The sequence below is a fragment of the Diabrotica virgifera genome, chromosome 6 (assembly GCF_917563875.1).
Source record: "Diabrotica virgifera virgifera chromosome 6, PGI_DIABVI_V3a".
Classification (NCBI taxonomy): domain Eukaryota; kingdom Metazoa; phylum Arthropoda; class Insecta; order Coleoptera; family Chrysomelidae; genus Diabrotica; species Diabrotica virgifera.
The window spans coordinates 198725942-198741914 of record NC_065448.1 but is presented as its reverse complement, the minus strand read 5'-3'; the positions used below and the strand labels follow the sequence as shown (position 1 = coordinate 198741914).

At 33.7% G+C, this 15973-nt stretch overlaps 1 protein-coding gene across 1 annotated transcript; it reads left to right on the top strand.

The window, feature by feature from the left end:
• The first annotated feature begins 29 nt into the window (after nt 1-29).
• On the top strand, nt 30-2918 carry LOC126887115 (uncharacterized). Its single transcript, XM_050654464.1, has 3 exons — nt 30-196; nt 317-421; nt 510-2918. The coding sequence occupies exons 1-3, from the start codon at nt 119-121 to the stop codon at nt 2547-2549; spliced, it is 2223 nt and encodes a 740-aa protein (XP_050510421.1). The 5' UTR covers nt 30-118; the 3' UTR covers nt 2550-2918.
• Nucleotides 2919-15973: the final 13055 nt, after the last annotated feature.

Below are 15973 nucleotides of genomic sequence, written 5' to 3'. Positions count from 1 at the left end.
ATAGTTAGTAGAAATTCATATTACCTCTTACTGTTAATATTATTACATTTCTGTTCATTTCGTCAATTGGATATTCCAGAAAAAATAACGTTTGTTATTATTTTAGCCAAACAACTGTATGGACGGTGTCAGAAAAAATAACCCCACTGTTGATTTGCCACAGCCATCCACCGAAATTATTTCAATGACAACTTCGGTATGTTATATTTAATTTTTTATAATAACAAAAAATAGTAATTTCATAATTATTAATAATTTATATTATTATGTATCTTGTTATTAGATTATTCAGAAACTGATGTGTTTATTATTTTAGATAAACAACTGTTTGGAAGCAAACTGTGCTAAAACAAATAATATCGAAATCCAATTATTAGATTTGCAACAAGTGCCTGGTGAAACAGACAGTTCGAAAACTGAGGTATGTTAAATCTGTATTAAATTACATATTCTTTTAAATAATTTAGTGAAATGCTTGTAACGGTGTTGAAAATTCAATAATATTTTAGGTTCCTTGTTTTACCGCCTCCATTGATTGTATGCCAGACGAAGATAATGAGCTCCATTTTACCGATTTTGAAGACTCGGGTAGTGAATTTGACCCGAAAGAAGCCATAGCTGATGAGTCTGACTCTACAGACCAAGAACAAGAAGACGAACAAGAAGACAAACAAGAAGACGAACAAGAAGACGAACAAGAAGACAAACAAGAAGACGAACAAGAAGACGAACCACAACACCACACTCGTCAAACAAGTCGGCCAAAGAAAGGAAGAGTTGCAAAATATCCCGGGCAGACTTTTAAATCTAGAAAAAAATTAAAAGACGGCAACAAAAAACACTACACCGTTAAAGGAATATTGAAGGAACCAAAACAATATATCGACTTTCAGTGTAAATGTACATTAAAATGTAATGAACACGTTTTATCCTCCATAAGAGAAAAATGGTTTCAACAATTCTGGGGTCTTGAATCCTATAATGCCCAAACAGCCTTTATTGCTGCTACAATAAAAGTACAAGGCATAAAAAGAAAGAGAAACATAGAAAGCAACAGAAGACAAAACACCAGGATATATGAAATAAATAATGTAAGGGTATGCAGAGATATGTACATACAGACGTTGAGAATTTCTCCAAAAAGAGTAAACACTGCGTTAAACAAAATCAAGGCCGGAAATGTTAAGGACGAAAGGGGTTTTAAAATTGGTGGGCATAAGAAGATATCACAAGAAATCAAAAATAAAGTTATAAGCCAAATAGCTAAATTTCCTACATATATTTCACATTACTGTAGGAATGAAACAGATGCAAGATTTTTGGCCACAGATTTGACACTTAACAAAATGTATAACTTATATAATGAAGAAGAAACTAATGATAAGATCGGATTCTCCATATACAAGACAATTTTTTACGAAAATTTTAACCTACGGCGCAAACCCCCTGTAAAAGATACATGCAACATATGCGACTCTTTTAATATTAAAATTAAAAATAAGGATCTTTTAGAAGAACAATATAAATCTGAGCATGAAAATCATCTACTAAACTCAAAAGATGCACGCGAAACGATGAAACGAGATTTGGAGCAAGCAAAAAGTAATCGTAAACTTGAAGTTGTAACATACGATATGGAAAAGGTTTTGGGTTTACCGAAACTACCAACTAATTTGGTGTATTATAAACGGCAACTTTCACTTTACCATGAAGGAGTACATGTAGGATCAACCAACACACCATACTGCTTTATATGGACAGAAAGTATGGCTGGTCGTGGAGCTCAGGAAGTAGGATCCTGCTTAAAAAAATTTGTTGATAATTATTTGGCTGAAGGAAAAGAACAACTAATTTTATGGTCCGACTCGTGCGGTGGGCAAAATAGAAACATAAAAATTGTGTTAATGTTGAAAGCTGTCCTAGAAACTCACCGTTCTTTAAAAACTATTTACTTTAAATATTTGATTCCCGGCCATAGCTTCCTTCCAAATGACACAGATTTTGGGGAAGTTGAAAGATCGCTAAAATACCAAATACGCTTGTATACGCTTAATGAATTTAAACAAGTCTTAGAGAATTGCTCTAAGAAAAAGAAGTTCGTTGCATGTGAAATGACGAAGGACGACTTCTTTGGCACTTCACAAATTGAAAAATCTATAACTAACAGAAAAACAAATATTAACAACGAAAAAATCAGTTGGCTTAAAGCTAGAGTAATAATGTTAGATAAAGACCATCCTCAGTCCATTTTTATGAAATATTCTCACAAAGAGAGCGAAGAATTTAAAGAAATAAATATAAAAAAGATTACCAAAGGTAGACCTTCCGATAATAATAACAGTTTTTTTGCATCCAAACTTTTTAAACTCTATCCAGACGGGAAGGAATTATCACAAAAAAAAATTGCTGATCTTAAAACGTTGATGTCGTTTGTACCAAATGATGTAAAACATTTTTATAGAGATTTAAGAGGTGCGAATTTTGAAGATGACGTAGAAGGATTTGGCGAGACTATTGACTTTGATGTGGAAACGCTTAATGAATGTTGATATGTTATTAAAAAAGGTTATAATTGAATGGTACGAACAACTACTTATTAATGTTCTGTTATTTAATAAAACGATCCAAGTAAACAGTAGTTTTATATAAAAAGATCCAAATCCTAAAAGTAGCATTTAAACAGAATCACATACATTATTTAGATTTTATCAAAAAAGAACCAAGCGCCATTTCATACTACAACAAAGAGAAAAACTATTTTATTATATTTTTTTATATAAGACAAATATCTAAACTCAATCTTTCTCCTAAAAAAATTGAGAAAATTAAAAAATAATGAAATGTCGATTTTTAAAGCTGTTAAGTTTTTAATCTTATTTTACTCAAAACTGCAAAATGGCTGTTGGTACCTTTTAGATAAGCGCTATCCATTTCTCCCTAACTTTAATTTGAATATTCTTAATATATACTGTCCACAAGACAACTCTATCTCCAAATTCAACTGGTTTTCCCTTGTTAAATTACTTAATAAGCCATTTTTAATCATGGGTGATCTAAATTGTAATCATAAGGCATGGGGTAGTTCTAGAGACAGTCACAATGGTAGGATTATTTTTGATTCTTTGGAGGAACTTGAGCTAGTATTTCTCAATGATGGGTCCCCAACTAGACTGGTGGCCCCAGGAGGCAGTAAGTCGGTAGTAGATCTAACAATGGCATCAGTCGATGTGGCAGCCAGTGTGGGCAAGTGGTCCACTATTTCAGATACTGGAACTAGTGACCACTTCCCCATAATATGTCAGATAGGTGTATGTCCTCAATCTCCCCCGCATTCATGTAAAAGAAGAAATCTAAAGAAAGCTGATTGGTCTACTTATCATAACAATTTAAACAGCATTTTCTTAGCTTCTCCCAGGGAAGATTACGAATTTTTTACTAACTCCATATCATCGGTAGCTGATGAAACAATACCTTGGCTTCACCCTCCTAATAATTCCAAATACCACATTCCATGGTGGGATGACTCATGTGCTGAAGTCGTCTCTGCGAGAGTGTCTGCCTTAAAAAAATTTAAAAATATCCCCTCAATGGAAAACTATATCGAGGCTAAAAAGAATATAGCCAAATCAAGAAAATTCCTAAAATCAAAACGTAAAAAGAGTTTCAGACTATTTTGCAGTAAATTAAATAGAAACACTCCTCTAAAAGTTGTGTGGGAGAAAATTAATAAGGTATCGGCTTCGAAACCTTCAATATATACACAATTGCCCTCTACTCCTATATCCCACGAAATTCTATGTTGCTTAACCCCCCTTTCCGCTGTCAATAAAGTATTGGTTAGATCTCCTCAAGCCCTAGAACCGCCATTTGCTCTCGACGAGTATCAGAACTCCCTCTCAATTAAATCTGACTCGGCTCCTGGTTTGGATCAGATTTCCTACTCAATGTTAAAAAATCTTCCCGTTGTTGGATCTTTGTTATTAATTCAACTTTTCAATGAAAGTCTTAGAACGGGTATAGTTCCTGTTCAGTGGAAACAATCAGTAATTTTACCTATAATCAAAAAAGATAAAGATTGTAATAATCCGTTAAACTTTAGACCAATAGCTCTTTCTTCATGTGTAGGCAAAATGCTCGAAACTCTTATAAAGAATAGAATAGAGTGGATTGTGGAACATAATAAGATTTTTAATCCACTACAACTAGGATTTAGAAGGGGTAGAGGTTGTACGGAATGCCTTACATACCTCACCTCAACAATTCAAATAGGCTTCGCTCAAAATCAATACACTGTTGGCATATTTCTAGATATCTCTTCTGCTTATGATAATGTCAATATATCACTCTTGTATTCCAAATTATTAAAGTATAACATTCCAACCCAACTGGCTAATTTGATTTTCTGCCTTCTAAATGATAGAGAGCTATTTGTCAAAGACAAACTGGGACAAACCCATGGCCCAAGAAAATCAAGTCTGGGACTACCCCAAGGTTCCCCATTAAGCCCTATCCTCTTCAACCTATATTGTCTTTCCCTGTATAATTTAATCCCCTCTTCATGCAAACTAATTCAGTATGCAGACGATTTGGTTCTTCTGATTAGAGGGAGTGATATTAATGAATTGGTAATTAATGTAAATAAATTATTGATTCAGATGGAATCATGGTTGCTAGACCACAATTTAAATCTGTCTAAGAACAAATCTTCTGCAATATTATTTACAAAAGGAAACACGAAAATCTCTCCCCCTAACGTAATATTTTGTAACCAGAATATTGGTTGGGTGGATTCAGTCAAATACCTGGGGGTAAATATTCAAAAAAACTTAAAGTGGAATTCATATGTAAACTCAATAGAACTAAAAGTAAATCGTGGCCTGAATGTGATGAGAGCTCTTTGTGGGACTTATTGGGGAAGTGATCCAAAAACCTTACAAATTGTACACAATGGTCTGATTCAGAGCCATCTGGACTATGGCTGCCAGGTAATTTTCGATTGTCCAACTTCCTTAATTAAAAGATTGGAGAAACTAAAATACAAAAGTATCCGAATTATAACTGGATGCATGAAATCTACCCCTATTCATGCTCTCTTAAGTGAAAGTGGTCAGATCTCGCTTAAATCTAGATGGGAATGGCTTAGCTCTAAATTTATATTAAAAAATTTAATGTTAATTGGCAACCCAATTATTTCCGCTCTCGACCTGTTAGACTTGGCAATTCAAATGAACCAAAATCATTGGAAAAACAGAAGTATTCCATTTCTAGTGCTTTTAAAAAACAAATTTAAAAGTACTTATCCCAACTTATATTTAAGTGACTTATACCCATGCCATAACTTTGAGCTAGACCATCAATTATCAACAATTCCAATCATAAATATCCAATCTAATCGTTCAGATGAACTTGCCTCAGTTCAACTCCAAAAAATAATTCTAAATAAACCTAGTCACACCAAATTCTTCACGGACGGCTCGGTTGATGATGAAGGATCAGCAGGCTTTGGTGTCTTTAGCCGAGAGATCAACTATTCTTATACCAGTAAACTACCTAAGTATACCCAAATATGTACGGCTGAGATTGTCGCAATTAATCATGCCCTCCAAATTATTTTGAAAAATGGGATTAAACAAGCAATCATCTGCTCGGACTCTAAAAGTGCCTTACAGAAAATAGGCAGATCAACCTATTCTATGGAAACAGAACATTCATCGTTCATGACCAAGAGAGGCATCATTGAAGCGAAAGAAAATAACGTTAATATTAGTCTGGCATGGATTCCAGGACACTCGAATATTAAAGGGAACATGGTGGCTGATAAACTAGCTAATATAGGTAGAACCTTAAATGTAGCTGCTGGTATCACTCTTCACTATTCCAACTTTCTACCAGACATCAAGCATTCCATCTGGAATCGGTGGAAGCAAGAATGGCAGGGGAAAAATCGAAATAATTCATTTTACTCTAAAATTGTAGGTCAGATAGATAAACTCCCCTGGTACCACAATTTTGCATACCAAGACAGAAGACATATAACCACCATTATTAGAATGAGGACAGGTCATTGTGCTACTCCAGTTCACCTATTCAGGATAGGAGTAAAAGATGACCCATATTGTGACTGTGGCCGAGTTGGGTCCTTAAATCATCTGATTTTTGAGTGCCCTATAAATATGTCACCCAATTTTGACCTATATAAAGAATTAGCCAAGACAAATATCCCTACTCCCATTGAAATTTGCCTACTTATGTCCAACCTTAATCCACGTAGGATTAACCTGATCCTTAAATTCCTTAACTTAGCCAAACTTAATTTATAAATTAATCAATTCCCAAATTTGAATTAAAAAAATTAAGAAGATAAAGATATAAAAAGATATTGGACCTCCAAATGATAAAAGTCTTAACCCTTATGGTATAATATTGCCTTTCCTGTAGGGACTGTCTGGCCCTATACGAAGATGTTCCTGCTAATATATATTTAAAAAAAAATTGAGGCTTTAACATATATATTTGGAAATATTCGACTGCCCAGAGCAAGACAAGAGTATTTCCCTGGTGTAAGCTGGGCGAATTATCCCGAGGGATATAACCCAATAAAGGAAGAAGAAGAAGAAGAAAAAATAATATTGAGCATCCCTAAAATAGATTTTAGGTAAAATCATCGGGGTAATATATATTTTATTATTTTAGGTACTTAGTAATACCACATTGTATCTTAAATTTGAAATTTTAATTTAAATAAAGTATCCAATAAAATCGCTTGTGTGCAGTGTTGCCAGAGAAATTTTTGTAAATGCACCGGAATGACTGGAATAGTGACACAAAGTACTAAACCAACACATTTTGTACAAAAACTTAAAAAAACGTCGTTTAATATTATTTGAAGCAAATTTCTTATGTCACAAAATTTTAGGTTTTTACTTTAGGAGACTTTAGTATCAAAAGTTTGGTTGTTAATTGTATCAAATTGGTACAATTTTAACAACTCTGGCAACGCTGAATTGCCTGCCATACGTCCTGTCATTAAAAATCACGTGGTTTGGATTGCCTAATTATTATATTTCTAATTTAATACTATTCTATCTAATTCCTCAAAACAAGCAAATTTCAATTAAACCCAGCTATATTATAATACCTTTTGCTTTAGTTTTCCTTGCAAGAAACGCTGTGTCTAGGTACACGCTAACGTGTACGCAAATAAAAAAGTTAGGTACACGCGAAACGTCATCAAGTCAGTGACGTCACTATTTAGCGTGCACTGTTACTGGTTTTTTGCATACACCCAACTTAGCCGCGTGTATGATGTGGTAAGTAAGATACCGCGAGTACCAGAGAGTCAGAGTGTTAGAATTTGTTGAATTGTGTTTACACTTTAATATTGATTAGTAAAGAGATTTCTTATTTTTTATTTGTTTAGTGTTTGTTTTTAAATTAACTATGGAGTGTGGACAATTATTTAGATATTTTAATGAGTTTAACAACATTTTAAAACAGTATGAAAAAGATAAGGGACTATAAATTAAAATATAGGTATTTTTTTAGTTGTAAGTAAAATAGTAGTACCGTCCAAAATTAAAATAAAAGGAAGACCTAAAACTTTCACATTAATAATTAACTTGTTCTGAAGCTATTTCCTTGTGGCATTTTTGTAATCAACCATTCTAAATGGGAAATAAACCACAATTTAACTAACAAAATGATTTTATTAGCATTTTGACGGCCAAATCGGATGTCGTTTTCAAAATACAAAATATTAATAAATTAAACAAAAATTTTGTGGCTTAGTAAAAAATTTCTTCTAATAAGTTATTTAATCTGACTAATTTTTGTATTTTGACAACGACATCCGATTTGGACGTCGAAACGTTAATAAAATCATTTTTTTAGTTAAATTGTGGCTTATTTCCCATTTAGAATAGTTGATTATAATAATTAACTTACGTATAAAAATTATATTAACAATATTTTGTACATAATGTGATGTCAACTAAATGCATATTTATTTTGCTAACCTGAATATATACTTTTATGTATACATTGATTTATTACAATAAAGTTTGAAACATCTATGAATAGTTCTGCTTCCCTTCACTTAATAACAAATATTTTTCTATCAAACACTAAACATATCAAAATAGCGTGTACCAAAGTATACAGACACTGTGCACGCTAAACAATGACGTCATTGGCTTGATGAAGTTTAATTCGCGTGTACCTAACTTTTTTATTTGCGTACACGTTAGCGTGTACCTAGACACAGCGTGCAAGAAATAAACAAAACACATCTAAACTAAACCTAACCTCGCTTTTGGCCATTCATTCATCTCCGTGTCAAATAATTTCGACAGTCGAAATTATAATAGGCCATTTCAAGCGTCATAAAGTTAGCGAAACGGTTTTTTTAAAGTCGTTATTTTGACTTCTACCATAGCTCAAAAAATTGCACCTCGTTTGCGGATAATTGCACCATTCAAAATTTCATTTGCGGAGTTTCCGTTTTCGAGATATAAGCAAATCAAAAGTGGAGATTTCGGCGCAGCGCTAAAAATAAATGTCGATTTTCAGGGTATAAAATGCCGTAAAGTCACTAAATAACCATATCAAAAAATTGCACCTCGTTTGCGGATTATGAATAAACTGGTTTTAATTGAAAATTGTGAAAATTGAAAATGTTATAAAGGAAAAATGTCTTTAATGTTGGTTGCCTATACTGTAGGGGCAAAGGTATGCCAGAATAATTTTCACTTTTGGTAAACCTAAACTGTAAGGCTAAAAGTAGTATTTACCATAGTCAAAATAACTCCTCCTGACTTAAAGGTAATCCCTCCTTTGAAATTTCATTTGCGGATATTCCATTTTTAAGTTATATCAAAATGAAATTTCTCGGGACAGCGCCAAAGTATATATTTCCATTATCGGGATATTTATTAAAAGCTGTAAAAATAACAATAACTATATCATTTAATTTCTTCTGGTTTGAGGATTACGAATAGACCTGGTTTAAACTAAAAATCATAAAGCTTAAAAAATTTCCGAAGAAAAATTTTTTCCATTTTGGTGGTCCTAAACTGTATTTGCAAAAGTATTATCTGTATTGTATGTTCGTAAATTGTAGAGTTGAGGAACAAAAATGGGAGATTTAAGGAACAAATAAAACGTTGTTTACCCAATGGCTGTATTTTAAGGACTACATGTTAAACAAACGTTGAAAGCAACACACTATACAGTAAATAGTAAAGCGGCCAGTAGATGGCACTGCTATAAAAATATTTAATTTATTTATCTATATCCAACACTCCCACTAGATAAACAAATTAAGAAAATAACATTTATCAAATGTTTATTACACTATCTTAACTAAACCAATCTCTTTCAAAAACTTATTATGTTTCACAGAACTCAAGCTTTTTGTCAAGAGATCAGCTGGCATGTTAGCTGTGTCCAAATATTCCAGCTTTATCAAACCTTTGTTTACAGCTTCTTTGACAAAATGATATCGGATATCAATGTGTTTCGTCCTTCTATTCAATACAGGATTTATTGCTAATTTATGAGCTCCCATATTATCATTATATAGTATAACGATTTCATCAATACCCAACATCTCATACAACAAATTTTTTAAAAAAATAGCCTCTTTAGCAGCTTCTGATACTGCTATGTATTCCGCTTCTGTGCTTGACAGAGAAACACTATTCTGTTTTCTGCTTTCCCAGACAATAGGTCCACCAGAAAACTGAAAATAGAAGCCCGTATAAGATTTTCTGTCATGAGAATTACTCCCCCAACTGGCATCTACATAGCCTTTCAAATAATTATCATTTTTTGAAAAAGTTAAACCATAGTCTTTTGTAGCCTTTAAATATTTTAATATTCGTTTTACATGCTTCCAATGCGTTTCTGAATGATAATTATTAAATTGACTGAGATAACTTACAGGATATGAAATGTCTGGTCTTGTCAAAACTGACAAATACATAAGACCACCTATTAAATTCTGATAAGGCACTTGAGCAGATGCATTATCGTCTCTATTCAAATTTAAACTAATTTCCATTGGGGTAGAAACCTCTTTCGAATCCTCCATATTGAACCTTTTTAACAACTGTTCAATATAGGATTTTTGATCTAAAGTTATAACACCATTCTCTTTATTATGAGTTACTCTCATACCTAAACAATTCTTAATTTCTCCCAAATCTTTAATTCTGAAACATTCATTTAATTTCAACTTTAAATTATCTGATTCATCTGAATCATTAGAAAAAATAAAAAAATCATCAACATAAACAGAGATAATGGTTTTTAGATTATTTTTCATCTTTGTGTATAGACATGGCTCATAATCAGATTTCTTATAACCTAGATTAATTAAGAAATTATCAACTTTTTCATACCAAGACCGAGCTGACCGTTTTAAACCATATATGGCTTTCTTTAGCCTTAATACTTTATTATTTTCAATTTCTAAACCTTCAGGTACTGTCATAAAAACTTTTTCTTTTAAATCACCATTTAAAAAAGCCGTCGCAACATCAAGATGAAAAATATCCAAATTCAAATTTGCTGACAAAGCAAATAAAAGTCTTAATGTAGAATGCCTTATGACTGGAGAAAAGGTTTCATTATAATCAACACCAAATTTTTGAGTGTAACCTTTTGCTACCAGTCTTGCACGATATTTCACTTTACCTGAGTTATCAACCTTTTTCTTGTATACCCACTTACACTTCACTACACAACCATCTTCAGGAACATCAACCACTTCCCATGCTGAGTTATCCTCGAAAGACTGCAGTTCTTCTGTCATAGCCCCTAACCATAAGTTACTATCTGGTCTCGACATGGCATCCTCGACACTAACCGGATCAGAGTCACTATCCGAGCACAAATAAGTCACAAACTCATCAAACCTTTTTGGCTTAGGTATTCTTGTTGATCTCCTGATTTCATCCACTGGCAAATTCGGCAAGTCACATACATAATCGGGATCATTGTTCTCAACAATTTCATCAGTCGATGTGTTCTCTTCAACCTGATGATTCTGATCCTGACATGATGTATTATTATCTCCCACTGAATCTAACATTTCTTTTGCCCCATGTTCACCTTCTAAATCAACATGAATCACTTCACACCTTTTTGTGTCTTCCATAATTTGTACGTCTCTACTTACTATTATTTCTTTAGTGGTCGGATTATACACCCTGTATCCTTTCGTAGTCTCAGAGTATCCTACTAAAATGTGCAGAATAGCCTTTTTCTCCCATTTTGATCTTTTTTCTTTTGGAACATGTACCATCACCTTGCTGCCAAATATTCTAAGACCACTAACGTCAGGTTTGCTATCTGTCCACATTTCAAATGGTGTTTTCTTTAAGCCGGAAGCCAGCGATCTATTTTTTAGATAAACAGCTGTGTTTACAGCTTCAGCCCAAAACATTTTTTCAAGATTAGCATCAAACAACAGACATTTTGCCTTTTCTATGATTGTCCGATTTAAACGTTCTGCTACACCATTTTGTTCAGGAGTGTAGGGATTCGTTTTTTGATGTATAATACCATTTACAGTTAAATATTCTTCAAATTCTTTTGAACAAAACTCTCCACCATTGTCACTTCGCAAAGTTTTTATATGGACACCCTTCTGGTTTTCTGCCATACTTTTAAAATTTTTAAAACAATTAAAAACTTCACTTTTTGTTTTAATAAAATAAATGAATACCATTTTACTAAAATCATCTTGGAAAGTAACAAAATATTTAGAGCCACCTAATGATTTGTTTTCCATGGGCCCGCATACATCGCTGTGAATAAGCTGTAATAAACTACTGGCCCTGTGACCTTTTTCTGGAAACGGTAATCTCGTTTGTTTCCCCTCACAACAAACTATACAGTTTTGCTTGTTAATATCAATTTTCCCAGTCACATTCAGTCCATCTACTATTCCATCTTTCATTTTATTTAGATATAGGCTATTTAGATGACCGAAACGTCTGTGCCAGGTATCCCCAGTTACAAATAAACAATTTTTACGATCTGAAATACATTCAGTATTCAATTTATAAACACCATCTATCAATTCAGCTGTTGCAATAATTCCATTTTTATTGTATATTTTGCAACCTGCATTTTCAAATATAACTTCATTTCCATTTTTAATCAATTGAGAAACAGATAAAAGATTTGTCGTCAGATCAGGAACATATAATATATTATTGATGCTTACCTCTAATCTCTTTTTATCGACAATTGTGGTTACCATCATATCACCAGCACATTTCACTTCCAAACTTTCACTGTTAGCCACAGTTATATTGGACGAACTTGCATCTCGGATATTTGTCAACCAATCTTTTCTCGCTGTAAGATGCGTGCTGCATCCAGAATCGACATAAAAATCTGTAGATTTAAAGTTTCCACTTAAGAATGTTGCACTAAACGCATTATTATTAGCACTAGGGCACTTATTCATATAATGACCTTTTTGTTTACACCGGAAGCAGGTTATGTTTTTCTTGTTAACTTTTTTGACATGCTTAGTGCTAACTTCACTCGACTTTGACATAAAAGCTGTCTGCTTTTCACTGTTAGTGCTGTCTATCTGCATATCTAGCAATTTAGATTTGATTACATCAGTGGTAATAGATATCCCCGAATGTTCAATTGCCAATAACATTGGAGTATACTGTTCCGGAAGTCCCGCTAGGAGAAGCGATCCCAACCACAAGTCATCAATTTGGAAACCAGTCCTATTCAACTTCTGTGCAGTTTCGATCACCTGATTCACATAGGATTCCATGGAACTGCAATTTTCCAACCTTAGTGATATGAGTGTTCGAAGCAATCCTATTTTCCTCGAAAAACCTGAGTCTTCGAATAACTTTTTCAGCTTATCCCATACATCTTTCGCCGTTTCAGCTTCTTTCACATGCAAATATATGGATGGATCCAAAGTCAATATTAACTTAGCTTTGGCTTTGGCAACAAGCGTTGTGTCTTGTTCAGTTCCCTGAATACACTTTGTTAGTCCTTCTAGAACAAAGACATTCTCAACCGCGAACGACCAGTCCTGGTAGTTATCTCTACCGGTTAAACGCGGCACACTTGTAAGATAATTCACCGCCATTTTCGATACTGTTAATAACCACGTTGTTAACCAACAAACCGACTAACTAACTTTTTATCGAATGAACACACACTGTTTTGATTTGAACGACCAGAAAATCTTCCACTTAATCGTTTGAGCCCATAACCTGTTCGTAAATTGTAGAGTTGAGGAACAAAAATGGGAGATTTAAGGAACAAATAAAACGTTGTTTACCCAATGGCTGTATTTTAAGGACTACATGTTAAACAAACGTTGAAAGCAACACACTATACAGTAAATAGTAAAGCGGCCAGTAGATGGCACTGCTATAAAAATATTTAATTTATTTATCTATATCCAACATTGTAATGTATATCTAAAATAATTGCTACTGACCTAAGAAAATCCCTCCATTCGAAATTTCATTTGCGGATTTTCCGTTTTAGAGTTATAAAAAATAAAAATTTTCGGCGCCGCACCAAAGTGTTTATTTCCTTTTTGTAAATATCAAAAGCTATAAAACCTCTAAATAATCATATCTTTTAATTCCTCCTCGTTTGAAGATTATGAATATACCTTTTTACTAAACTAAAATTTTTAACTTTTAACTAAAAATCATAAAAATTAAGAATTTTCCGAAGAAAAAAGATTTCCATTTTGGTGGGCCTAAACTGTATTAGCAAAAGTATTATCCACCATATCTAAAATAATTCCTCCTGATTTGAGGATAATCCCTCCATTCGAAATTTCATTTGCGGATTTTCCGTTTTCGAGATATAACCAAATAAAAAGTTGAGATTTCAAATAAATTTTCATTTTCTGGGTATAAAAAGCCGTAAAATTGCTAAATGACCATATCACCTAATTGCTTCTCGTTTGCGGATTATAAATAAACTGGCTTTAATTGAAAATAATAAAAATTGAAAATTTTATAAAGAAAAACGATATTAATGTCGGTTGTGGTTGCCTACACTGTAGGGGCAAAGGCAAAGCAATAGTAGTGATGTTGATTATAGTTACTTTCGAGGATTCGTTACAAATCGTTACTTTTGTATAAAATAATCATTTACAAAATAAAAATGTATACCGTTTTTATTCAGTTACAATGCGAAGGTAAAACAATCTTACTTTTCAATTAGAATACGGAGTGCAATCCAGCTACCGAGAGCTTTTCCCACACATTGCAACTGAAACAAATAGGGTAGGGGACTTCTGACAATTGAAAGATGAAGTTTTTCAATCCTAATAGCAACATTAATAATATTGAAAATATTAAAAATATTACTAAATGATTTTTAAATTGAAAAACTTATTGGTACATTTTCCTGGTGACACCTCCAAGACTTCTACAATTTGCAAGCCAAATGCATACTGCAGTGAAGACAAAGGGAAGGAATTCTACACTATGCAATTCACATCCCCGTCTGCAGCTTGGTATAAAGTTCCAACGGAAAATGCACCTAGTTACTCATTTTCAGTTCCAATGCGAAGGCAAAACAATCTTACTTTTCAATTAGAATACGGAGTGCAATCCAGCTCTCTGAATCGCGATTTTCGATTCTTATTGGAATATCATCGGAGAGAGCGTAGGCTTGTTATCCATATCCTAACTGACCAGCACCGAGAGCTTTCCCATACATTGCAACTGAAACAAATAGGGTAGGTGACTAGCGTCATCTGGCAATTGAAAGATGAAGTAAGAAAAGTAAGATTGTTTTGCCTTCGCATTGCAACTAAATAAAAATGGTATACATTTTTATTTTATAGTCGTATTACTCCGTAGAGTAACTAGGTGCATTTTCCGTTGGAACTTTACCAAGCTGCAGACGGGGATGTGAATTGCATAGTGTAGAATTTCTTCCTTTTGTCTTCACTGCAGCATCCATTTGGCTTGCAAATTGTAGAAGCCTTGGAGGTGTCACCGGACGGGTGAACCCTGGAGAACCTGAGCAACCTTACCGGAGATTGGGTAACCAACCCCAGTGGAAAGTAGGGTAAGGGCTGACGAGGAAGGGAGAAATAGTCCTCCGAAAAGGGGGTTGGGCGATAGGCCAGTAACCTATTCTTGTAAAAAAAGTACTACTACGAAACCTTCAGATAGGCCTCGGAATGGACGGATATCAAGACGACGACTTTGGCAACGGAATATGGAATTTATGCTGGGAACATGGAATGTCAGAACGCTAAATAGACCAGGAGCACAGAGGATCCTTCTACGCGAACTGAAAAGATATAAAATAGGAATCACTGCAGTACAAGAAACTAAATGGTTGGGAAAACGTAGCCGGGACACTAAAACACACACTATACTGTATAGCGGTAAAGATGAAGGAATAAAGAATTTGGAGTAGCCTTTATCGTAGATAATAAAATGAAGCACATGATAACAGATTTTCAAGCCATCAATGAAAGAATCTGCAAGCTTAGGATAAAAACGTATTTCTTTAACATAACCCTTATAAATGTGCACTGTCCCACAAATGAACAGGAAGAAGACACTAAGGTAGCCTTTTATCAAGATCTAGAACGAATCTATGACTCAATACCAAGAAACGACATTAAAATGGTGATAGGCGACACAAACGCCAAGATCGGAAAAGAAGAAGAGTACATAGGGGTAATAGGGAAACATAGGGAAACACAATAAATCAAATAGACCATATACTGACTGAAAAAAGAATGGCGACGAGTATATTAGATGTAAAAAGCAGACGTGGTGCAAGCTGTGACTCAGACCATCTACTAGTGCAGACACGGTTTAGATGCAAAATCAGTCGAAAGGTAAAGGAAAAATATCCAAAACAAGAAAAACTAACCTTAGATAACCTAAAAGTCCCTGAGGTACAAGAAAGATTTGAGAGAACAGTGGATGAAAAATTA

Coding starts and splice junctions, on each gene's coding strand:
- LOC126887115 (XM_050654464.1), top strand. CDS start 119: ATGGACGGTGTCAGAAAAAATAACCCCACTGTTGATTTGCCACAGCCA. Junction 197..316: donor TTATTTCAATGACAACTTCG/GTATGTTATATT, acceptor TTATTATTTTAG/ATAAACAACTGTTTGGAAGC. Junction 422..509: donor CAGACAGTTCGAAAACTGAG/GTATGTTAAATC, acceptor ATAATATTTTAG/GTTCCTTGTTTTACCGCCTC.